This window comes from Littorina saxatilis, linkage group LG4 (genome assembly GCF_037325665.1).
Source record: "Littorina saxatilis isolate snail1 linkage group LG4, US_GU_Lsax_2.0, whole genome shotgun sequence".
NCBI lineage: Eukaryota > Metazoa > Mollusca > Gastropoda > Littorinimorpha > Littorinidae > Littorina > Littorina saxatilis.
The window spans coordinates 35,053,088-35,077,951 of record NC_090248.1 but is presented as its reverse complement, the minus strand read 5'-3'; the positions used below and the strand labels follow the sequence as shown (position 1 = coordinate 35,077,951).

The window sequence follows — 24,864 nt, the reverse complement described above, 5'->3', positions numbered from 1 at the left end:
GTGACTTAACCCCCTTCGTGTGTACACGCAAGCACAAAACCAAGTGCGCACGGAAAAGATCCTGTAATCCATGTCGGAGTTCGGTGGGTTATGGAAACACGAAAATACCCAGCATGCCTACTCAACGAAAGCGGAGTGAGCTGACTATGCTCTCAGAGTATAGTGTGGGGAACCCAATTGGGCAAACCGGAGCTCACACGTAACCAGAAAAATTCTGGAACGCTGAAGAAGAAGACGAATTCGCGAACCACAAGTGAATGAAGTACTACTAGTTTAATCCACTTCTGCTTGAACACATGCCAAACATTACAACCTGGATGCTTTGTGTGGAGAGTGGGGGTTGTTGTTGAATCATTTTTGTAATTGAAACCTCTGTACCTCTGTAACCTGTGCCTTTCAGTTTGTAGGCCCGACACTACTCCCCCACCCTCCCTCCCTCCATCTTCTCTCTCTGTCTCGCTGTCTCTCTGTCTCTCTGTCTCTCTCTCTCTCTGTGTCTCTCTGTCTGTCTGTCTGTCTCTCTCTCTCTCTCTCTCTCTCTCTGTCTCTCTGTCTCTCTCTCTCTCTCTCTCTCTCTCTCTCTCAACAACAACCACCACAAAAACAACACAACAACAACATTTTTTAATTTTTCTTTTACTGCTTGTACGTTATTTCTTACGAGGAAACTCTTTATATGTAAAATGTTGAATTTTAATGTCTAGTGAGACTGCCATTTGGCGGTGAACAGCGCTATAAAAGAATGTTTTAGTATTATTATTATTAACAACAACAACACTCACAGTGCGGAGACGGCAGCCACGCTGTTGATTTTTGGTATGCGTCCAAGTGAAAAGATGTTCTAATTCCGTGTAAAACCTGGGACAGAACTGTGAACTGTGGCGGTGAACATTAGTGTGTACGGGGGAAGGACAGTAACGAGATTTCGTTTGTATATTCTAAGATGTACATGGGCAGAACTGATCGAGTTAAATTATGTGCTTTCCCCAAACTGATTTGTGTTTAGGTAAGCCATAGTTTTACGCGTGAATGATTTTTTGTTTTTATACATATATATATATGCATATATGTGTCTTTAATATTTTCTCAATGTTGTTGTTGCTGCATGCTTTAGATGTTAATGCTGTTGTTGATTTGCCTTACACTGTTTTATTTTGTGTTATGTGTTGAATTTGTTAATGGTTGTTTTTCCTGTTTTGCTCACCTGAATAGTCAGTGAGTCTTATAATTATTAGTAATGAGCAATGTTCGTCTGTATGGACTGCCGTCCTTAAAACAAAAAGCTCATGATCAACACTGATGTTTTCTAAGATCATTTTGAAGCGAGAGCTTTGACACTTTACAGGCTTCTACGTACTTAGACAAGGATAAGATTTTTCGTTAGAACATTGCAGTGTAGTTGGACTCCTTGTTGGAAATTCAATAAAACAAGCGTGTCTGTGCATGCGGAAAAGACCTGTAACTTAGAAGTTGCAACCTGTAAGTTTGTAAATAATGGAGAATTATCTCTTTTGTATAACTTCTATTTCTTCTTGTTATTGAGTTACCCTCAATTGGCAAGGCCCGAATGATAAAAAGCACGTTTGCATTGCTTATTCGGTCACCCTCGAAAACTAAAGTTCAATTCAATTCAATTCAATTCTCTCTCTCTCTCTCTCTCTCTCTCTCTCTCTCTCTCTCTCTCTCTCTCTCTCTCTCTCTCTCTCTCTCTATCTCTCTCTCTCTAACTCTCTCTCTCTCCTGACTCAACCTGTACCGTATACATTGACACAAATTATACGTGCACGCTGCCAGCTGCTGCTCCGTGCTCGTTCAAGTTCGTGTTCTAGGTCAGATCTGCCTTGAATGTACTATAACGAAAGAGACATAGCCTACACTAAGTGTGCCAAATGCGGATCATGTTGTTTACGCTTCAGACTGAAAAACTGAGTGTGTGTGGAAAAGTGCGTCGGCGTGCAAAGGTGAGTGCATACAATTCGTTCTGTTTTAAACCTAGACAACTCTTGGAGTCGAGAAAGAGAGAAAGCGGAGAGCATATAATTATGAGTGTGTGTGTGTGTGTGTGTGTGTGTGTGTGTGTGTGTGTTTATTGAGTGTGTGTGTGTGTGTGTGTGTGTGTTCATGATCGTTTCAGTGCATGCGATGTTTAGTGGGAGTATAGCTTCAAGACTTGCTAGAAGAAAGTTACGTGTACTTGCCAAGTGTCACTGGTTTGTGTGTGTCAGAAGTGTTTGAGAGAAGCAGCAGCAGCATGCTCCAGTTAAGAGGAACCAAGTAATACCTTACAGACAACAGTTTTACACCTTGATCCCTGGAGAAAAAATAGCTTGTCCTACTTCAATAAAAAAAATATTCTGCGCATGAGGGTACAGCGACACTGAGACAATCTTTAATTTACACAAACACACACGCTGCAGACAAGACATGCACACAGGCGCATACACACACGCAATGTTCCGGAAAGAGTTTTAAAACCTATCATTGGATTGTTGACTTGCATCACAAAAAGCATTACTTTGCATACATAAACATAATTATGATTGACACAAGTGGTGCCAAGGTTTAATTTGAGCAGGACCACTGGTATGAATTTGTTGGTCTTGTAAACAAGGTATACATTATTAGAATTATTGCTAGTGATACAACCATCGTACGCTGGAGAAGAGTCATTGCTGTGCTACAGCGATGCCCAGTCATGCGTGACCACATCGTGTTTTAAGAGGCACTCGGTGGCAATCGCAAAATCGTATGAACGTTTCATTTGTTTGCTCATGTGTTTACATGAGTAGCAAATTTACGCCGATGGAATTGAAGTATTAGTACAAGTTGGCAAGTAACCGTTTTGAGTCTGTCAGTGTGTGTGTTTGACTATATACACAAGCATTTAAAGGGACACGTTCTGCTTATGGCATAGTCCGAGTCCTATCCTCTGCATAATATTATTGCTGTTAGTGTGGAAAAGGTGTACACGAAGTAGAAGTACATTTGTTGTTACGGCCCGTCCCCCGACTCGGACGCGGTTTAAATCTTCATGCGTTTTAAGACCTAGTTTCCAAACTTTTTTGTCATTTACAAAAGGCTGAGTAAGTTATCTAATCTCTGTTTTAAGCCTGTTTAAAGGCACATTTCTCCCCGTGTGAACAATTGGGCTCAACATCTCACATCAGGCCAGGTTGTTAAATTGGATAAGACTAGGGCGGGGATGTAGCTCAGTCAGGGCGGGGATGTAGCTCAGTCAGGGCGGGGATGTAGCTCAGTCAGGCCGGGGATGTAGCTCAGTCAGGGCGGGGATGTAGCCGCTCAGTCAGGGCGAGGATGTAGCTCAGTCAGGGCGGGGATGTAGCTCAGTCAGGGCGGGGATGTAGCTCAGTCAGGGCGGGGATGTAGCTCAGTCAGGGCGGGGATGTAGCTCAGTCAGGGCGAGGATGTAGCTCAGTCAGGGCGGGGATGTAGCTCAGTCAGGGCGGGGATGTAGCTCAGTCGGTAGCGCGCTGGATTTGTATCCAGTTGGCCGCTGTCAGCGTGAGTTCGTCTCCACGTTCGGCGAGAGATTTATTTCTCAGAGTCAACTTTGTGTGCAGACAGTCTCCTCGGTGTCCGAACACCCCCGTGTGTACACGCAAGCACAAGACCAAGTGCGCACGAAAAAGATCCTGTAATCCATGTCAGAGTTCGGTGGGTTATAGAAACACGAAAATACCCAGCATGCTTCCTCCGACAACGGCGTATGGCTGCCTAAATGGCGGGGTAAAAAACGGTCGTACACGTAAAACTCCACTCGTGCAAAAAACACGAGTGTACGTGGGAGTTTCAGCCCACAAACGCAGAAGAAGAAGAAGACTATCCCTCCACTTAGACACAATGAACAAATCATTCGGCAGCCGGAGTGTTTTCTTTGCAGAATTAGATTTTTGTATGAACTAATTTCTAAGAAATGCCAATGTCAATGCTTTCTGTCAATCTTTGAAGTGAATTCATCACAACAATGCCGACTCTGCACTGAAAGCACATTGGTTATCGACTCAAGTTTGTTTTGGTATCATGTCCAAGAGGAGAGATGGTCTTACTCCGTGTAAAAGCCTGACAGGATCTGAGATGGAGAGTCGAATCGTTTACACGGGAAGGACTGTGCGTTTAGGACCCTCGTTTAGGACCCTCGTTTAGGAACTCGATTATACTCATTTTAATTTGAAGGTCTTGGGTTCAAGCTGTGTCAGTTTGGCCACGATATCCCAGTTGTCAGCAGAGAGACCAGGATGGTGTTGAAGCTGGTCATCGTAGCAGCACTGGTCATTGGGGTGGCCATTCTGACCGCCTGGGTGACGGATCCTAAACGACCGCCACTCACCGACCAATTACGCCAGGAGTATGACTACGTTATAGGTACGTTTTGTCAAATAAGTAATGTATTGTTTAGGGGAGTGAGGACTCAATTAGTCAATGATTTTTCAGACGGAAATGGATAATGTTCAAGATTAGTGTCTAAAATTAAGAAGATTTTGCAAAGTACCAAACTTTGCAGTCGGAAAGAACCTTGGCAACTAGTGTACTGAAACCGAGTGAACATCGTGTTGATAAACGATTAATTTGACTTCAACATATTATTTATTCTCGGTAAACCTTATTAATTTATGAAGTTTAAGAGAAAATTTGAAACACCTTTCTTGAATTTTACCAGGAAATGGGGGATTTGTATTTTCCTTATTGATCTTTTTAGTGGGGGCGGGGTCAGCGGGCTGTGTGCTGGCCAATCGCCTGTCAGAAGACCCCAATGTGCACGTGCTGCTGATGGAGGCGGGCGGTGACGACAGAGGGGAGGCAACTCTCTCCGTGCCCCTGGGAGGCCTGGAGGTGTCTTGGTCTATTAACCCGTTCAACTGGGCCTTCAAGACAGAGCCACAGAAACACGGGTTGACTGCATTCCAAGAACAGGTATATAATCTGGCTTCAAAATCTGCTCATTTTTGGCAGCTGATATATATATATTGGCTTGTTTCTGACACAGAGTTCTTCTTTTAAAACCATCGCGGGGGCGGGTGTGTACAGCTGACAGACAGTAGTCACGCAGAGTACAACCTTCGCTTGTTTATCTTTTGTTGTTGTTGCTGGGAGTGGTTAAGTATTATATTGTAAAGTGAATTACTGTTCATAATCAGAGTATAGGAAATCCGCAATCCGGTTAGCATGGCTGAGTTTTGTTTTTGTTTTGTGTGTGTGTTATTTCCCCCATATCATCTTGTTCATGGTGACTGGATTTATATGTAGTGCCAAGAAGTCAGAAGAGAAGACGTCTGCAAGCATTTGTAACTAATGATTTAAACGACAGATTTTCAGCTTCAAGGCACTATGGGCCAAAAGTCAAATAGAATCTTTGTGTAACCTTGTTATACCTTTTTGTTTAATGGAGTGAATATGAGAAGAACATTTGTAAAGTAAAACGGAGAAACTGTGTCTATTGTTGCTATATGCAAATGAAACAGAGAAGTTTCTGGCCCCGAGGAAAAGTGCTGGGTGGAAGTTCCAACCTCAACAGCATGGTCTACATCCGGGGCAGTCGCCATGACTACGATAACTGGGTCAAGGACGGAGCAGAAGGTTGGAGTTACAAGGACGTGTTGCCCTACTTTTTGAAATCCGAGGACGTCAGAGACCCCGACCTTAAAAACTCAAGTGAGTGGCTCTTGAAGTAAGCTTTTATAATTCCACCATTGTATTCCTTTCAGCAGTATTCAATTTAAATGAAGTTTGTTAGTGCATGTCCATATCGACAATTCAGCATTATTGTCTCGAAATTGTGAAAACTGTCATAAAAACCAAACGTATTGTGTAGTTGGCTAATTGTAGCAATTTTACCATGCACTCTGTGTTGTTGTTGTTGTTGTTGTTGTTGTTGTTGTTGTTGTTGTTGTTGTTGTTGTTGTTAGATTAAAAGCATTTATCTTTAATGCCCCCAAATGGGTTACCCAATGAAACGAATACCAAACTTTGAAACTTTGTACAGAGTACCACGCTACAGGGGGGCCTTTGAAAGTAGAGGTGCCCAGCACCAACCCGCTGACAGATGCATTACGTCACGCTGGTCAGCAGCTCGGACACCCTCTGGTCGACCCCAATGGTCACTCCATGATTGGTACGTTGTTAAATTATATATTTGGCTTATGGTCCAGCCGCTATGTTTCGTATATTTTTTGGGAGCAAAAACACTGGTTCTGCAAAACTGTCACTTACCGTAATATTGCCTATATTTAGATTGCTTGCTTGCCTTTGCTTCTTTGGGTTTATATTTCTTGAAATACCTTTTATTTACATAAGCTCTTACCGTTTACTGTTAGAAAAAACCCAAGTTGATAGTTAGAGACAGTAATTAATAAGCTTACTTAATTTTACTTTAAAGCCGACCAAATGGTTGTTCTGTTAAATGTTGTTTTGTTGCTTTTATTTGACTTTTGTTTGTTTGTTTATTTTTGTTATTATTTGTGTGTGTGTGTGTGTGTGTGTGTGTGTGTGTGTGTGTGTGTGTGTGTGTGTGTGTGTGTGTGTGTGTGTGTTCGGATCGGCTAAGTCACCGAGATCCGCCCAGACGTTTACATGGAAAAAGACCATCCTCCACACATACCAACAATCATACATGCTGGCTTATTCTAGTCCTCCGGCTTTTGTTTTTTCTTGATTGAATAAGTTTATAAATTGACACTAGTATCAGTTATAAACTAATGTATCAAAACAAATCAACAGCAACAGCACAAAAACAAACTAAGAGTGCACCTTTATAAAGGTTGTCGATTTTTGGTATGTGTGTAAAGGCATGGACAGATGTAAGATGGTACAGAGTCTAGAATACATGCATTGTTTAAAAAAAAAGGTAGCTTTTCTTTGAAGTTTGAAGCGTTGTTCTATTATACATGCCATCAGTACTTTGTGTTTACCTGGCGTGCTTGAAGTGCAGGTGTGTCCCACACTCAGGTGACACAGGACAGGGGGAGACGAGCCAGTACCTCCCACGCCTTCCTCCACCCCGTCCTCCATCGTGACAACCTTCACGTGGCCGTCAACTCGCCCGTGACTAAGGCAGGTCAACACTCTAACCGATTTTATGCAAAAACCGGCAAAGACATCGTCTTCGGACCAGTCCGACCGCTTGTCATCGCATCTGGCCGTTTTTCTGAGTTTTCTGAGCTCACTCTGTGACATTTGAAACTTGAAGAGAGCACAATTTCTCAAAAATAAAAATGAGTTTCAAGGTCTATTCCTTGGAATAATTCCGTGGTAAGCGTAAGAACAACAAGTCGCGTAAGGCAAAATTACTGCATTTAGTCAAGCTGTCGAACTCACGGAATGAAATTGAACGCACTGCATTTTTTTCACCAAGACAACACAGCTTCGTCAATCCCCGCGACAAGGCTATCGCTCAATGTTCACGTGCAGAACGAAGTGAAACTTGACTAAATGTAAAAACATGTGCGAAAAGTGACGTCACGCCGGGGATGTGTCTGAAACTCGCGCGCTGATTTTCCCTTATGCTGATTTAGTCTGGCCACGCTCGTCGAAGGTGTGTGCACAAGTATTTGAGCCGATATCCACTGCCTTGTTTACTATATCCCTTCATGGTTTTGTCCTTTAGAACACCGTTTTCACAGAATACACGCCTCTGGCCAATTTTACGCAAATTAACGGACAGTTTGTCTTGATACGTTTATTACCGTCTTCTTCTTTAACTTGACATCATACAATGCCACTGTCAGTTCTGTGATTTTGCACATGTTGACGATACCACTGACATCTTCAACACAATGCAATCAAGATAAAACTTAAATTTGCTAGCACAACACGAAACATATCAGCAAAACGGCAGACATTTACAGTTCATGTTCTGATTTCTTGTATGCTTGCTGGCCTGCTGGCCTTTTCTGTCTTGCTGCCTATCTGTCGTTCGCACGACTGGCAGTTTTAAGATTGAATGTCATGTTGCGTTCAGGTGTTGATAGAGAAGGGACGGGCAACAGGGGTGGAATACACCCGGAATGGTACCACGCAGCAGGTGAGGGCGAGGCGGGAGGTGATAATGTCAGCAGGGGCCATTGGGTCCCCCCACATTCTGCTGCTGTCTGGAGTGGGGCCACGCAAACACTTGGACAGCATGGGGGTGAGTGTCTGTCTCTCTGTCTCCCTGCCTGCCCGAGTTTCCCGAGTTTGTGTGTGTGTGTGTGTGTGTGTGTGTGTGTGTGTGTGTGTGTGTGTGTGTCTGTCTCTGTCTCTCTCTCTGTGTCTGTTTGTCTTTGTCTCTCTGCCTGTCTCTCTCTGTGTTTCCCTCTCTCTGTCTGTCTCGCTCTTCTTCTCCGTATGTCTGTCTGTAAAGCTGTCTCTGTCTGTCTGTTTATTTGTCTGTCTGTCTGTCTGTGTCGCTCTCTCTCTCTCTCTCTCTCTCTCTCTCTCTCTTTGTCTCTCTCTTTGTCTGCTTGCCTGTCTATTTCTCTCTCTCTCTCTTTCTCTCTCTCTCTCTCTTTCTCTCTGCCCGTCGCTCTCTTTGCCTCTGTCTCCCTTCCTCTCTCTATTTCCCTCTCTCTCCGTCCCCACCTCTCTCTCTCTCTCTCTCTCTCTCTCTCTCTCTCTCTCTCTCTCTCTCTCTCTCTCTCTCTCTGACCACAACCTCCCCGGGCCACCACCCCTTTCTCATACTTTATAACTATGACGTGTTCAGATCCCAGTGGTGTCTGACATCCCTGTGGGGGAGAACCTACAGGACCACCTGTATGTGGACTACGGTATTGGCATCAACACCTCTGCAGGTATCACCCTGGACAAGTTGAACAGCGTGTGGGAAAAAATCAAGTACCAGACACTAGGAGAAGGTGGGAATGAGAGCTTAGAAGAAAGCGTTTAAAAATAATTGCGTTCCTTCCTCGTGTGAGCCATCATATTCAGCTCCACAACAAAATAATTATGAGTCTGTCGAGAGTTTGACATGGGATGATAATTATCCTCTATACGGTCTAGCTGCATGCTGTCTTCGCAGAACGTAATTGACATATACTGAACGGCAAAAGTTAGGGACCGCCCTTGAAAAAAACAGGCCGTCCTGACCTGGGCCTCTCCAGAACGCTGTTGGTGGCCTGGAACTTCTGATGCAGCCTGACCACGACAGAATGAGACACTCCAAGTCGTCTGCCCACTTCTCGCTTGCTTACGCCGTCTTGCAGCCATGCGATGGCCCGGGGTTTGTTGAAGGTGGTCACCTTTCGTCTGGGAGGCATAGTGAGAAGATGGTGGCTCGCGGTAAATCGCGGGGCTATAAAGCCTAACTGGTGACAACAGTTCACTCTCAACACATCCCCCATGCACGTGTGTTACGAAGGGTTTTTAATGAAAGTGTCTGTGTGTAAATAACTATTCTATCAGAAATGCATGTCCTAACTCTGTTTACTAAATCACTCCATTTCACACACACACACAGTACTCAAACTAGGCACAAAGACTTAACAAGTTATTGCCCTTTGCCCTCGTACCTATATTTCATTCATACAAAATACATGTATGACAATTCACACACAATCAACAGTCACTTAAATTCAATGAAATATAATAATAAGTTGAGTAATTATGTGGAGGAATATCTATCCCTCGATGACGTCGTCACTCGTTACTCACAGTTCACAGTTCACAGTTCGCGATCGTGATGGGACTTTGCCCGTGATCCGTGATGACAAAAAAATCAAGTCTCGTGATCGTGATCGTCATTTGTTTTCGTGATCGTGATGGGCATTATTGCAAAGCATTTTATTTTCAACGTACATTTTTCACAGCTGTATCACTCTATGATCCTCTATTCGTCAAGGAGCCAATCCCGACTGAAGGGAAGCAACAACACATTCAGAAATATGATGTTGACAGCGATTGCTTCCCTTTAAGAGAACCAATCACACAAAAAAAGAGATCCAATCAGAAGGCAAATTGCAAAAGTCTGCCAAACTTCATCCAATGGAAGGGCTTCGTGCAAAAGTTTTGAGTGCATTCAGTCAAATTCGAATTCGAAGATCAAAAATGGCGTGCAGCGGTACTGTCATCGAACTTCTGTTATATTTTGTGGATTCAAGCCAGACCAAAGCAGGCGGCGAGAATGCCTTCCTTGGTGGAAAGGTCAGGCTACGGGTCGGTCTTTCCGAAGACGAAATATCAAGGTATGTTGATCTATGTTGCTCTATGACTGTTCTGAATGTAGGTAAAGATCTTGAAATTTGTTCAAGATCTTTGAGTTTGAGTGAGATCATTGACATTGTCGACATTGCCACGTCCGGCTGTCACTCGCTCAGTGTGACCTCGACTGGCTCAGTCGAGATCGAGTCTGCGTGTAGCCAAAACCGAAACTCGGAAATGTGTTTTTCAACCCAGCAACGTGGACACGCTTGGCATAAATTCTAATTGTCGCTTCTTTGCATTGAGCTTGGATTAATTTTAGCGCCTGTAAACTTTAATATCAACAATGGGTTAAATTCAGAAACAATGGCGGGGAGACGTGCCAGTTTGGGTCACTTGATTCTCATGTCAAAGACGATCAAAGTCATGTTCGTTGGGGATTTTGTCAGGCATGCTACTTTTCCGGTAATTGCCGGAAATCCGATATAGCCGTTTTCAAAATCCGGTAAAGTCAAATTTATTCCGGTGAAGTTGAAAAATTTCCGCAAAAACGATCCGTGTGATTATCGCGCAACGCGACCAGGCGCCGGTCTCAATGAAGCCAGCGCACAGTAGTGTTGTTTTCACCAGTTTGGAGGTGTGTTGAATGGTGGTGGGGGGAGGCTAAAATGGGATTTTTAACAAGATCACAACACTATTACAGCCCTGAAAATGATGCCCAGAATGCACCAGATTGCACAGATTTTAACCGTTTTTTGAGAAAAAAAATCCGGGGGGGCATGCCCCCGGACCCCCCTACTTGGCTCGCCTGCTTCGCAGGCTCAGGCTTGTGGCTTCGCCACTGGCACTGCGCGCTTCTTTCAGGTAAAACCATTTTTGGCCTGTAGCATTCCTGTTTGTTTTTCAAGGCCATGAAACCAGGCGATGGTGTACCTCAAATTGTATGGCAAAGTTGAAAATAAAGAACCCATCACACATACATGTACTTCAATATCAATCCACCCAATAGTTTGGGAGAATATGGGTTTACAAGATTTAGCTCTGGAAATGTGAAAGTGTGTGCACAAGTATATATTCATGTGTGTGAGTGAGGGTGTGGGAGTTGAATGTGTATGAGTGGAGAGAGAGAGAGAGAGAGAGAGAGAGAGAGAGAGAGAGAGAGAGAGAGAGAGAGAGAGAGAGAGAGAGAGTTCTCACTTTGTGTTGAATAAACAATAGATCCACAGGAACGAATTACTGTGTGGTTGTGTTTACTTTGACACGTGCTTTCTGTACATGCAACTTTTACCGTGACCGTGATTTGCCACTGATGTTCGTGATCGTGAAAACAAAAATCAAGGTAACTGTGATCGTGAAAGCTAAAATTTCCCTTCCCGTGATCGTGATGATACCCCCCCCCCCCCTTTGGGGCCCTCTTATATACCGCATTCTCGAAGGGACTCTATAGTCTCTAAACTTTTCCTGAGTTTGAGGGTTAGGGTTAGGTAAACGCGCACTGTCGCGTTGTTTGGCCTTCTTTGTTGAAGACGACAATGTCTCTGGATTAGTTTGAGTGCCTAATCTCGTCTGATATGATGGGTCTGGAGGTTGCATGCATGATGATGCTGATGAATCCGGGCCAGGAATCCTCTCCTACATGTAGAGTACGTACGGAAGGGTCGGCACATGAGGTATTAGTAGCTCTAGCTTTGTGGAGTAAACATCTCTTCACTGTGTTGGGTTTAGTGATATGAGTACCAGTATGCATCAGACTGCCCCAGTTGGGTCGGTTTGGGGCAAACAGATCCCACGAGTCATGCAACCTCAAGGTTGAGGTGCGCACCAAACAGTCAATGTCTAACCGCGAAACTCTTTACATTGCAGGCGTGCTTCGATCTCCTCACGCAATAGAAACACTGATGTTCTTGGGCAGCACAGAGGCTAATAGTCAGGTCGTCATTTCCCGATTTTGACCTTAACCCCTCAAAAAATACCTCGGAGAATGTTTTGACTGTTTTGAACTCTGTGATGTCTGTAGATTACAGATCCGACGGATGACACTCTGTCATCCTTGGGCATTTTGATGTATTCAAGATGGCGGACAAGATGGATTCCAGACTGCAAAATAGTCGAAACTGCATGCTATAAACTAGCAGAACTGTATTTATTTATGTTTTCCGGGAGATAAAACGGGAGTTAATATGCATAACAACAGTTACATGATTAGCAGACACTATAACCCGAATGGCTGGTCTGTTGAGGGACCGTTAAAACTGGTTAACGGAGCAGGATGATATAGTTAGTTTTAGCAATATATTTTTTCAGTTACAGCTAATGGTTTAAGCTTATATGTGTTGTGGGCTTTGATTACTGTTGCACTTTGCTTGACCTTCATCGCATTTCAAGGTCATATGAATGTCAAATGTTCATTCAAATGATAAAGGATTATACTATTTTTGAAGATAAATGACGAAATGTCTTCTTAAAACTTGCCATGAATAAAAACGTTCACCAACACTGAAGGTCACACGTTTTCAAGGTCAAACAATTTCAAGGTCATATATTTTAATGTCTGCAAAACCATCACTTAGCACGTGCATCACTACAAAGATCACTGTCAAGAAGACGAAGCTGAGATTGTATGGCAATGTAACAAGAACAGGCGGGCTCTCCAAGACCATCTTACAGGGTATAGTGCGCGGAAAGAGAAGATAGAGAAGACAAATGAACAGAGGGACAGATATCATTACAGAGTGGATTGGGAAATGTTTTGCAACTTCCCAAAAATTGCTCACAGCCGCCAGAGGTGGAGACAGCTTATGAAGCGCTCGTCGTTGAAGTGACCCTACCATCCTGGTGGGTTCCAGAATCAATGAGTGACTTGGTCGGTGAGCAAGCAGATAACAACTTAATCCTGGAAAAGTGGCTGTAATACCCAGAATAACTTAAAGTTATCTTGTGCTCTCTTTAAAAAAAAGATCTAGTCAGGTGAGGAATGTATACATCAGACGAAAGGCCTTGTAAGGTGTCACAGCGCCAAGCGATTGATACACAGTGTTGTGTCAGTTAGTGACGCCCCGAGGAGGTGTTTTAGGCATCATGTCAAGAGGCTAAACCTGATGTACCATGTCTCATATACAAAAGACCTCTATCTCATAACGTAAAGGTCATGGCGACGAACCAGGGATACTGGTTAGTATGCACTTTACCTCGCCGATGACCACACAGGATGATGTGTAGTTTACCTCTCCAGATGACCAGGCGGGATGACCACGCTGGTTTACCACACAATATGACATGGTCATGCAGTGAGTTTCCAGTTTGAGGGCAGCCACCATCGATCCTTTTTTCAATTGCCGAAATGGTAGCGGATGACTATGCCTGATGACCAATAAATGACCACGCCCGATGATTACGCAGGATGTCATGTAGATTACCAGTACGGGTGACCGGAGAGAATTGCCAGTGCGGATGACCAGTGTGGATGACCTGTTCAGATGACCATGAAGGATGACCAGTGCAGATGACCAGTGCGGATTACCGGTGCGGATGTCCAGTGCAGATGATCATGAAACATGACCAGTGCGGATGACGAGTGCGGATGATTAGTGCGGATGACCAGTGCAGATTATCATGGACGATGACTAGTGCAGATGACCAGTACAGATGATCATGAAGGATGACCTGTGCGGATGACCAGTGCAGATGATCATGAAGGATGAATAGTGCGGATGACCGATGCGGATGATCACAAAAGGATGACCAGTGCGGATGACCGCAAATGATGACCAGTGTGGATGACCGATCCAGATGACCAGTGCTGGTGACCGGTGAAGGTGACTGTTGCACATACCCAGTGCGGATGACTACGATGGATGACCAGTGCGGATTTGTGCAATTTCCAAGGAGTAGACATCGACATAAGATGGCACACGCACATTGACCGACTGCGCAACCACAGCATGCTGTTGCACATGGTAAATTTCTCCACAGCCACACTTCAAAATTAGCATGACTTCAGTTGGTGTAGGTTCTACTCCAGGCGGTTTTCTGCCCATCCTACAACCACTCAGAGTCAACCGGATCAAGATGTGGAAGATCCCCGTAGAATTGCAATACAGCCCTTTTCAGATGGACGTTCAGCAATGGGCTGATGTGGGCGGTAGTTTTTGATTTATGTGGACTGGTGCTTGGAGGTTCTAGCTAGCCAGGTTTCATATCTCTCACGTGATATGTTGTTTGAGATTTTGCACCTGTCGCACTCGCTTACAAATTGCGACATTTGCTGAAAGACTACACCGATTTTCACGCATGGATCTTCTGCAGAGAAATTAAGCACTCCTACGAACACACTGGTTAATGAACAGCTGTCACCAGATGGCATACGCTTCCATCTAAAATATCTATCGTCTGGTAAACAATCAAATCGGAGAAAACTAGTCTCTCACGATGTTCTTTGATCATCGCCCGCCATTTTGTAAGATCAATTTACAAGTTTTATCTTCGACAGTGAAACCTGTGCTTTGGAACACCATACGCACTAATCACAAGTCCACGAATAACACAGGTTTCACATCTTCTCAGCCTGGATGTAATTCCATACACACTCATGTGGAAATTGTTTCCATTTAGCAGAATGAAACACGTCAAATGCCTTTGTTTTTTGTCTTGGAAGAGGAGCTCAAGTACGGACACGGACAACACTACAGGCCATACTGTACGTGTCGTCATATTACTCATTACGTTTTCCCGACGTCATGAAGTTATGACGCCATTCTAGCCCTTTTTTCTATGGAATGCCTTTTGTGTCTAAACAAACAAATCAACATTTGCTAATTTTTCTATAATTAATTTTGTCTCAATTTGCCCAAGGATTTAAAGATGTCATCCTGCGGATTTGTAAACTTCAGGAGTTAAACTACCCAAAACCATTAAAACATTTTCCGAGGTATTTTTCAAGGGGTTATTGCCCTGCCGTAAGGACTATAAACGAAAAGTCGATCACCCAGACGTGCAACTCCATATCTTCAGCATTTTATTGGACTGGTCGACCCTATTGGAACTTACCCCAGAGGTAAACCTTTGAAAAAAAAGTGATGGTGGTTGGGGGGGGGGGGGGGTAGGGCGCAGGGGTTGAAGCTATATGGCTGCATTCCTTCCCGATTATTTTAATTTGTCATGTAAATAACGACAGGTCCGTCTAGGTCTAGGCCTGCGATAAGGGATACAAATCTACAGCCGGCATGGCTATTTAGGAGGTCTTCTGATTGAACACATTTTTTGTAGCCAGGGCATTTAAACCAATATCTATTGTTCTCTGAGTCTAAGAAAAATACTAATACTATTATGATAATGGGCGTAATCTATATTTGCAGGAAAACGAGCGGCTGGCTGCGCGGGGTAGGAGCTATGGGGTGTCTTGTGCCAGCACCTTGCTCCACCCAGAAAGTGTGGGTAGCATCACGTTACGTACCCGTAACCCCAGCGATCCGCCCCGGATTGATCCCAACTATCTGCAGAATGAGAAGGATGTAGAGCCCATGCTTTATGGTATGGGGGCATAGTTTTTATTTTTTCTATTTTTTATTTTATTAGAAGTGTGTGTGTGTGTGTATGTATGTGTGTGTGTGTGTGTGTGTGTGTGTGTGTGTGTGTGTGTGTGTGTGTGTGTGTGTGTGTGTGTGAATGTGTGTGAATGTGTGTGTGTGTGCGTGTATAATTACTTACTCATTTAAAGATTGTTTAATCTGCTTATGAACAGAGCTGTTTGCGGTTCAGTGGTCTCGGCCTCCCTCCTCAGTCTTCTTCTACCCCCTCCCTTCACCCTATGTTGGCGTTACCTTTATCCCTGACTCTTCCAACAAGACAGTCTCTAGTGAAATAGGATTCGTGAGTGAGCTGGATCCACTTCACCAATAAAGGGGAATTGGCATTCCTCACTTGATATAAGTGTTTGTTCACCATTCACTTTTGAGACATTGAAACAAGTTCAAGAGGAGAGAACATTACGGGTTCTCTTTGTTCCCCAGGCATAAGGGAATGCCAGCGTCTGGCGGCAACACCAGCCATGCAGGCATTAGGGGCGTATTCTGTTGACAAACCGGTCAAGTCCTGCACCGACAAGCACACCTATGACAGTGACGATTACTGGAGATGTCACATCCATCATATGCCTCTGACCGTCTACCACCCCGTCGGTACATGTCGCATGGGCAATGTCAAGGACACAAGGACTGTGGTTGATCCTCGGCTGAGGTAAGATGCTGGCCTTTGAGTAGTCAGTGAGTCATATAGTAATGAGCAGAGCCTGGATGTCTGCGAACATACTTAAACGTGAAGTTTTCTCGCATGTTATGAAAGCTATAGATCTTTAAATTTCACTTGTTTTTCAGGGTTTTTGACTACCACACATGAGCTTAGTTTGGTCGTCCCTCGTGAAGTTTCAGTGTCACAACGGGTCGAACAATTTCATAATCTTGAACGGTTTGGAGATAGATCACTGGAATTTCACACACTTCCTGGGTTTGATTACTTCTATACACCCACCAAGTCTGGTTGAGCTTCTAAGAGTGTCAAGGTCACAGCAGGGTCAAATGAGGGCCAAAATGTAGGAAATCATCTTTTTCTTGAACGTTTATTGAGCGAGAGCGTTGAAAAGGAAGTCTAAATATTCCTTCCTTACGGTCTAAACGAGTATGTACACAATCACAGATCTGATCAAAGTTTAATGGTGAGAGCATTCACCCACTTGACATGTACAGTACTCAAAATCTACAGCGTTGCTGTCTGATGTGCAGAGTGACATTTTGTTTGCTGAACTAATTTTATGACTGACACCTACTTTACATCCCAGTCTGCGAAATAAATTCTTCAAACAAAAGCAAAAAAACAAATGAAAGCCACTATGTATAGGACTGCAGATGTGTGTATGTGTATAATGCTCTTATCCCTTATACGAGCTGGAACAGATAACTGACGGTTGACAAGACGGTACATATACAGAAAGTGAGGTATCTTCAACGGTAACTACTAACATTATTTTAATAACGTTGACTAGAGATGATATTCTCGCCATCTTACTTCACTGCTAAATGTATAGTGACCGATCAAGGTAGAAGCTGAAATATCCCATTAGCGACACAAATGTGTGTGTGTGTGTGTGTGTGTGTGTGTGTGTGTGTGTGTGTGGGCGCGTGTTTTTGTCTATGTGTGTGCAGAGTGAAGGGGGTTGAAGGTCTGAGGGTGGTGGACGCATCCATCATGCCAATACTTGTGTCAGGAAACACCAACGCTCCCACCATCATGATCGCTGAGAAAGCTGCTGACATCATACTTGATGACGTCACTCACTGACATCATTAAGTGTCGTACATTTTCTATCCCTGAAAAAAACAACTGCTGACCTCAAACGCCTGACCTCACTGACGTCACCAAGCGTCGTGCTTTATTGTTACACCTGAAACAAAGATCACCCGAACATACTAACCTTAAATCACTCTGACCTTGTCAAAAAGGGGGACAACTGGAATAAAACATCATCTGGAGACAAAATATAGGTATACACACTTTATATTTACCAGCGTGAATTTCGCAGATGATACTAATTACTCTTCTCTGGTATTAAACATATCAATCGGTCACACTTCTTGTTATAATGTTTTCGGCCTTTCTTTGACAGCTCAATACACATAGACCCATTAAAGGCAGAGTAAGCCTCCCGTAAACCATCACAGATACGGTCAGGCTTTTACACACAGTACAAACACCATTTCATTTAAACACTCACCAATTGAGAACATCCTAGGTGCCCTCCGTAAAGAGCGAACAATTTTCAAAGAATTTATTTTTGCGTGGTTTATCTTACCCCTGAGCCATCGTGAACCCGTGTGATCCAGTTTTCCCTTTTCACAATGCAGTCGTCATAGTTAGTCATTTGAATGCGACTCGACGTGAGCTTATCTACAATAGCACGTTTTTTTTATGCACGAAACAACGGCTGTGGTTCACAAGAACTCTAGCGATGGCTTTTGACTGTTGAGAGGAACGGCGATTTGCACTGATAAACCGGCCGTCGTCTGCTACGACCCTTGCGTGACCCTGCTTCCGGGCTTTTCTTTTTTTAAACTTTCACAACTTCGAATTGTTCTGATCTTGTCTTGATGAAAAACGAATTCTTTTATGATTAAAGAATGTTTGTGTAACAAGCTGTCAATTTATTATTTAGATTTTAAAAGTTAGGTCTAGCGCAAAAACGAGGCGCCGTTGTTGTTAACGGAACAAGTCTACGAAAATAAATTCTTTGAAAATGTCTCGCGCTCGACAGAAAGCAGCCAGGATGTTCCCGTTCGGTGAGCGTTCAAATGGAAGTATGCTTGTACTGTATTTAGACGCTCGGGGAGCTCTGTGATGGTTTACGGGAGGCTTACTGTGCCTTTAATATAGGCTTAATTTACGCATGTCCGTCAGCATTGAATGCCGAACGGTGTGAGAAAAAGAACAACGCTCGGTGATATCATTTGGACTTTATTGTGATGTAAAGCATGTATGCAAAGTAAGCGCGAGTGTTTAACGTTCGTAATGTGCGGGTTTCTCTTTGTTTTCATAATTCTATTTCTGTCAATTTAAAAAAAAAAACCCACATTTATTTATTTCTTCACTACCACTTTTTCCTATCTTTCTGTTTTCCCTACTTTGACCTTTTTTCTCTCTCTTTTTGTATGTTATCATATTTATTATATATATAAAAAAAAAACGATCGCAATATGTACACTGGATAATATCATGGATAACCATGTTATTTCTTCAGTCCAACACTTGGTCTGTTTACAGTTTGTATTTCCGCCGTTGTTATCACGCGCGAATCGAATGCGATTTGATAAACAGTCTTAGTGTCTGTATGCCCATCAAGTCACAGAGTTTGTACATAACACGTCTTCCACGTGCGTTCCGAAGTCAGCGGCAAGTGCAAAGCGGCACTATCCCTGCATTCCCGGTCAGGAGTCACGGGCGACAGCGTCAGGGTTGTCACTCTGGCCTACTTGTTTGATTACTTGACAACAGGCACAAATATGATCCATGCCTTCATGCTATCGATATGTTGGGCATACCTCAGGTGATCGGCTTTTGGCCACCTTCTTACGCCGTCGTATACGGCCAACAGTTTTTCGCCCTTCAGTCCAAAGGGGCACCAGTCGTCACCTGCCCTTCAGTCATGTTGTATTCGAACACTGCCGAGTCAGTTACAGCATGTAGTGAATTCTTTCCGTATCTCTGGTCAACCACATTGTTTCTCACTACATGGAGAGTTTCAGACGAAATGACAGCGTTCCTAACTTCGGCTGGGAACGTTGTCAAGTTGAACTCTAGACCGGCAACCTGGTCAACCCAGAACTGTTGCACACTGTCATTGTCTGAATCAGGGGCGTCAAAAGCATCACAAAACTCGTCAAAGTTCTCGTTTTCCGTTTCGTTCAAATGCTCATGTAAACTTTCAGTACATTCAGCGTCACTTTGGCCCTTTATTTTCTCCTCCTCCCTTTCCACCTTCTCCGGTGACTCGAAGCATCCCGGTGAGGGCATTTGCGAAAGGGATGGTGGCGGTGGGCTTTGGAAAAGGCCTATGTCGCGGGATTCTTGGGTCGTGCCATTTGTGGTAATATCATTTTCTTGCACAGTACCTTGATGGGGTTCAGTGTGAGGCGCAGATTCATGTGCCTGTGGTTGTGCTGTTTGTTGTGCGCCCGCCATGCAGCATCGAGACAACAACAAACAGCACAACCACAGGCACATGAATCTGCGCTTCACACTGAACCCCATCAAGGTACTGTGCAAGAAAATGGCACGACCCAAGAATCCCGCGACATAGGCCTTTTCCAAAGCCCACCCCATCAGTCTTATATCGCGCGCGTATCTCCAGACTCGGACTCAAGGCGCAGGGATCTATTTATGCCGTGTGAGATGGAATTTTTTACACAATACATCACGCATTCACATCGACCAGCAGATCGCAGCCATTTCGGCGCATATCCTACTTTTCACGGCCTATTATTCCAAGTCACACGGGTATTTTGGTGGACATTTTTTTTTTATCTATGCCTATACAATGTTGCCAGGAAAGACCCTTTTGTCAATCGTGGGATCTTTAACGTGCACACCCCAATGTAGTGTACACGAAGGGACCTCGGCTTTTCGTCTCATCCGAAAGACTAAGCACTTGAACCCACCACCTAGGTTAGGAAAGGGGGGAGAAAATTGCTAACGCCCTGACCCAGGGTCGAACTCGCAACCTCTCGCTTCCGAGCGCAAGTGCGTTACCACTCGGCCACCCAGTCCCAAGTTGATGCTGCTCGCTGGTTGCCAGGGGCAGGTAACTCCGGAAGAGAGAGAGAGAGAGAGAGAGAGAGAGAGAGAGAGAGAGAGAGAGAGAGAAAGAGAGAGAGAGAGAGATGATTAAATAACAGTTTCTGAGCTCAGGTGGCCCCCCTAGATTGCAGCATTTTGCTTCCTTGAAAAAAAAAATTCCCCCGGACCCCCTAATTACTCTTCTCTGGTATTACACATATCAATCGGTCACACTTCTTGTTATAATGTTTTCGGCCTTTCTTTCTAGCATGTTCGGTCGCTTCGCGCCCTCAAAAAAGTTTGGGTGGGCCCCCCCCCCCTTCCTTAAGATCCTGGATCCGCCCTTGTGGAGCATCCTTCCACTTGCACACATAACAACAATCAATTGCTCGAAGTGGGCATTTTGGTTGAACTTATTTCGTAAGTTAGAGCTATGACACACTGCTAATCACACACAATAATCCCAACACTTCACAGAATGCAACCACGCCGTTGATGTGTGGTATGTGCCCAAGTGAAAGGATGCTCTAATTCATGGACACAATGAATTGGGAACATGGTCGCGTACGTGGGAAGGACGTACGGTACTGTTACACTATGATGCTTTCTTTTGTATACATGTACGAATATTTTTTTATATCGCTTCACGCGATAATAATTCTATATCTGTCGACTTCTTCTTCTTCTTCTTCTGCGTTCGAGGGATGAATGATTTTTACGTGTATGACCGTTTTTACCCAGCCATTTAGGCAGCCATACGCCGCTTTCGGAGGAAGCATGCTGGGTATTTTCGTGTTTCTATAACCCACCGTACTCTGACATGGATTACAGGATCTTTTCCGTGCGCACTTGATCTTGTGCTTGCGTCTACTCACGAAGGGGGATAAGACACTAGCAGGTCTGCACATAAGTTGACCTGGGAGATCGGAAAAATCTCCACCTTAACCCACCAGGCGCCGCCGGGATTCGAAGCCACGACCTTCCGCTTTGGAGGCCGGCGTCTAACCACTAAGCCATTGCGCCCGTTCTATATCTGTCAACGTTTTTGAACTTATTTCTAACTTCATTAATTTTTCACTTTCCCCTATCGTTCAATTTTTCAATGCTCACACAAGGGCATGGCTGGTCGAGTGTGCTTTGCTTGAACTGGTTCGTGTGCAGGTAAGCCATAGTTTTGTACATGAAAGATTTGTATTTTTTTATTTTACCTTTTCAAATCAAGCCTTCTTTATTCAGGTGCGGTCCTATGGAACTCACTGCCTATTTTTCTTAAGCATAAAACAAACACAGACAGCTTCCAAAAAAATTATATGTCGCACATAATGCAACTAAACATGTGCTGAATGGTTCATCAATTCATTTAAAATGTATGTGCATGTTAAACAAAATTATAATAATATGCAGATATAAATTAAGTTATGTTAAAATTTGACACTTTTTATCATTGGAAATTGTACATCAAATGCAGTATGACAATTTATTTTTAAATTTGTATCTGTATATACAGTTATAATGTATTATGTGGTTTTAATTGTTGGCATTGTTCTGTCAACGTTTTGCTTTATTGTGTTATTGCTGCTAGTAATCGCGACGCTGTTTTTATTGTGTTTCTTTACACTGTGTTGTTTTTGCGTTTTGCTTTGAACTGTTTTATGGTAGTTTAAATTTATTTTCTTATACTTGTACGATCGTTTGCAAGTTGTTCTCGCTCTTTGTTTTTCCTTTATTTCTACTGTCCTAGCTATTGTGGTTGTTGTTTCTTTGCAGAAATGGTTCGCTCACTGCAATGTTACATTAGTTAATAACAGCATGCTAATAGGCATTGCTAAGTGCGGCCCGTTACTGGCTATGAATCAGTTCGTCATTGTGTTGTGTGCATAATTATAGGCCTATAAAAGCATTGTCAAAACCAGCTTTCCTGAATATTCCTCTTTGTCTCTCAGGCTGACTGCCTCCAGTCCCTGTCTATGTGTCTGATTCTCTGTGTATTTGTCCGTCCGTGTGTCACTCTGAGTGCGCGCGTATGTGTGTGTGTGTGTGTGTGTGTGTGTGTGTGTGTGTGTGTGTGTGTGTGTGTGTTGTTGTTAACAGTTAAGTGACTAACTGACTCACTGACCGATTCACTGGCCAACCGAATCGCAAATCGACTGTCATGGCATTAGTTTTGAAAAGTGGAAGGGCGAGTACGCTTCTAACCCGTCCACAAAGAACACACAAACCCAAAGACAAACAGGCAGATAGACAGTCGGGGGGAGGGAGAGAGACAGAGAGAGAGAGAGAGAGAAAGAGACACACACACACACACACACACACACACACAAGAACACACACACACACAAACGCACACAAACCTAAGCCTGGTAAAACTCTTTAACACAGAGAGAGACACACACACACACGCACACACGAGATAGAGAAAGAGCGAGAGAAACAGACAGACACACATACTCAAGACACACACTGCCGCCCCCCCCCCCCCCCCACACACACAAGTATACCACTTTTTTAACCTGGGTTTGTTTGTTTCATGGACATTCTATATGTAGAAAAGCAACCCGGCAACCGCATCGGGGTGCAGGGTCGTTTGGAGAACGACAAATTATCGTCATAAATATAATTTAATGTATTTTCTGCTCAAGGACAATGCGTCCCAACGAACCGAAGATCGACCTACTTGAAACAGAAATGAGCAGATCTGTGTTGTTCTAGGGAAGGAAACAACGTTTTTTAATGCACACATTCAGTCCATCATTGATTAAATATCAATATTTGTTGGTTGCCAGTGAAAAGGATCAAAGCAATAAAAACGTAAAACGAGCTCTTAACGCAATATTGTTAAGAAGCATGACGCTTTCAGGAGAAGGACACTGAGAAGAAAGTAGGGGAGAGTTACTGATTGCGTACCTGTTATCCATATCGCACCACCCCCATTCCCGCGAAATGGCGAATGCCTGAAGCCTCTGCTGAAGTGTGGGGAGAACCCCGTAGGAAAGAAGCATTCTTCCGGTGTCAACATGGCAGCTAGCGAGAAAACCACCAGCAAGAAAGAAAAATTCACTTTTTTCGCATTTTGATGTTATTTTCGTAGTGACAAATTTGTGTGACTATGCAAAGACTACACCACTGAGCAAATTAACTTGACTATACATTAATACCTTGTTGAGTGTAGGCTGCATTTGGATCAAAACATTGGCCTTTGCTTTACATGTGGCAGGCTAGATCTACTTATTGTCCAGCCTACCGAAGTCACGCATATTGTACCAGCCAGAGTCTTGATATATATAGTACCGGTGGTACGATAACAATGACTTCTGGTACGATATGCAGGATGACACAACCTCCTATTAATTGCCAAATGATCCATTTAGGAGTAAGTCTGAAGCCTGAAGTTGTTTCAGAAAATGATTTCCCCCTCGAACTGGACATCAGAGGACATGAAAAAATGTCTGGCAGCCATTGCAAACGGAATGGGCTTCAACGCTGCTTCAAGAGTTATTGATATTGTACCACAAGGTCACTAATATCGTACCCCCAGTACGTTATAAGTGACTGACAGGTACGCATTACAGAACTGGTCTTGTAATTCGTACCATTTGGATGATGTTTTTAAATCCGTACTGAAACCAAGTTTGCGTTTTTTTTTTATTGCAAACAATATACGGAACGTTGAAGGCACAGGAGATGAGTGTTTATGGACAATTTCAAGTGCCTAGCATAAAATGGTTGCGTTATAGAGCTGTTTGTCCTTTAGTGGTACGATATCAGCAACTCTCCCCTAAACAATTTTCCGCCCAAAGCAAGATTCGCACGATTATTTGATTTTATTGGCTATCTTTTAACACATTGGACACAAACAATATGCAACAATAATGGTCATTCATGACCGTGGTTGCAAAACGGAAGAAGAAGAAAGAAGACACAGAGTTGCCAGACTCCTGATACTATATAAATTGGTATGTGCAAAATGACGACATGATCGCTTAGTCTAGAAGGACCGTACCTTTAAGAATGCCGTGCCTAAAACTTAGACTTGCAAATTATGAACAAGCATTCATTGGAGCATGAGGGTGGCCACATTACTGATGGGGATACTTTTCGTTGGACCCACTGATTTGAAGGCCAGAACTGTCTCCTGTTGGACATTCAAAACTATGTCTCGCCAGTTAGAAAGCCGTTTCCTGTGGCTGGTGATTGCGTTCATTTCAAGCACCGACCACAACGTTTTCAGGTGAATAGAAGATATCTTTTTGAAACCGTTTATAACAAATCCGTTTATTTACAAATGGTAGGAAAATGAACTATAATATACTTGCTTCCTTCATTGTCTATGGATAACGTGATATGCACGTTATGAGAATAAATTAAGCACGTTACGCTGGAACGGTGATTGGATTTGTCCCCATTTAATGACCA

At 43.5% G+C, this 24,864-nt stretch overlaps 1 protein-coding gene across 1 annotated transcript; it reads left to right on the top strand.

The window, feature by feature from the left end:
• The first annotated feature begins 532 nt into the window (after window positions 1-532).
• LOC138963673 (alcohol dehydrogenase [acceptor]-like) lies at window positions 533-19,889 on the top strand. Its single transcript, XM_070335519.1, has 14 exons — window positions 533-1,961; window positions 4,195-4,383; window positions 4,718-4,932; window positions 5,481-5,670; window positions 6,002-6,130; window positions 6,947-7,068; window positions 7,976-8,143; window positions 8,699-8,849; window positions 11,995-12,057; window positions 14,153-14,272; window positions 15,021-15,184; window positions 15,486-15,660; window positions 16,140-16,365; window positions 17,328-19,889. The coding sequence occupies exons 2-14, from the start codon at window positions 4,257-4,259 to the stop codon at window positions 17,461-17,463; spliced, it is 1,986 nt and encodes a 661-aa protein (XP_070191620.1). The 5' UTR covers window positions 533-1,961; window positions 4,195-4,256; the 3' UTR covers window positions 17,464-19,889.
• Window positions 19,890-24,864: the final 4,975 nt, after the last annotated feature.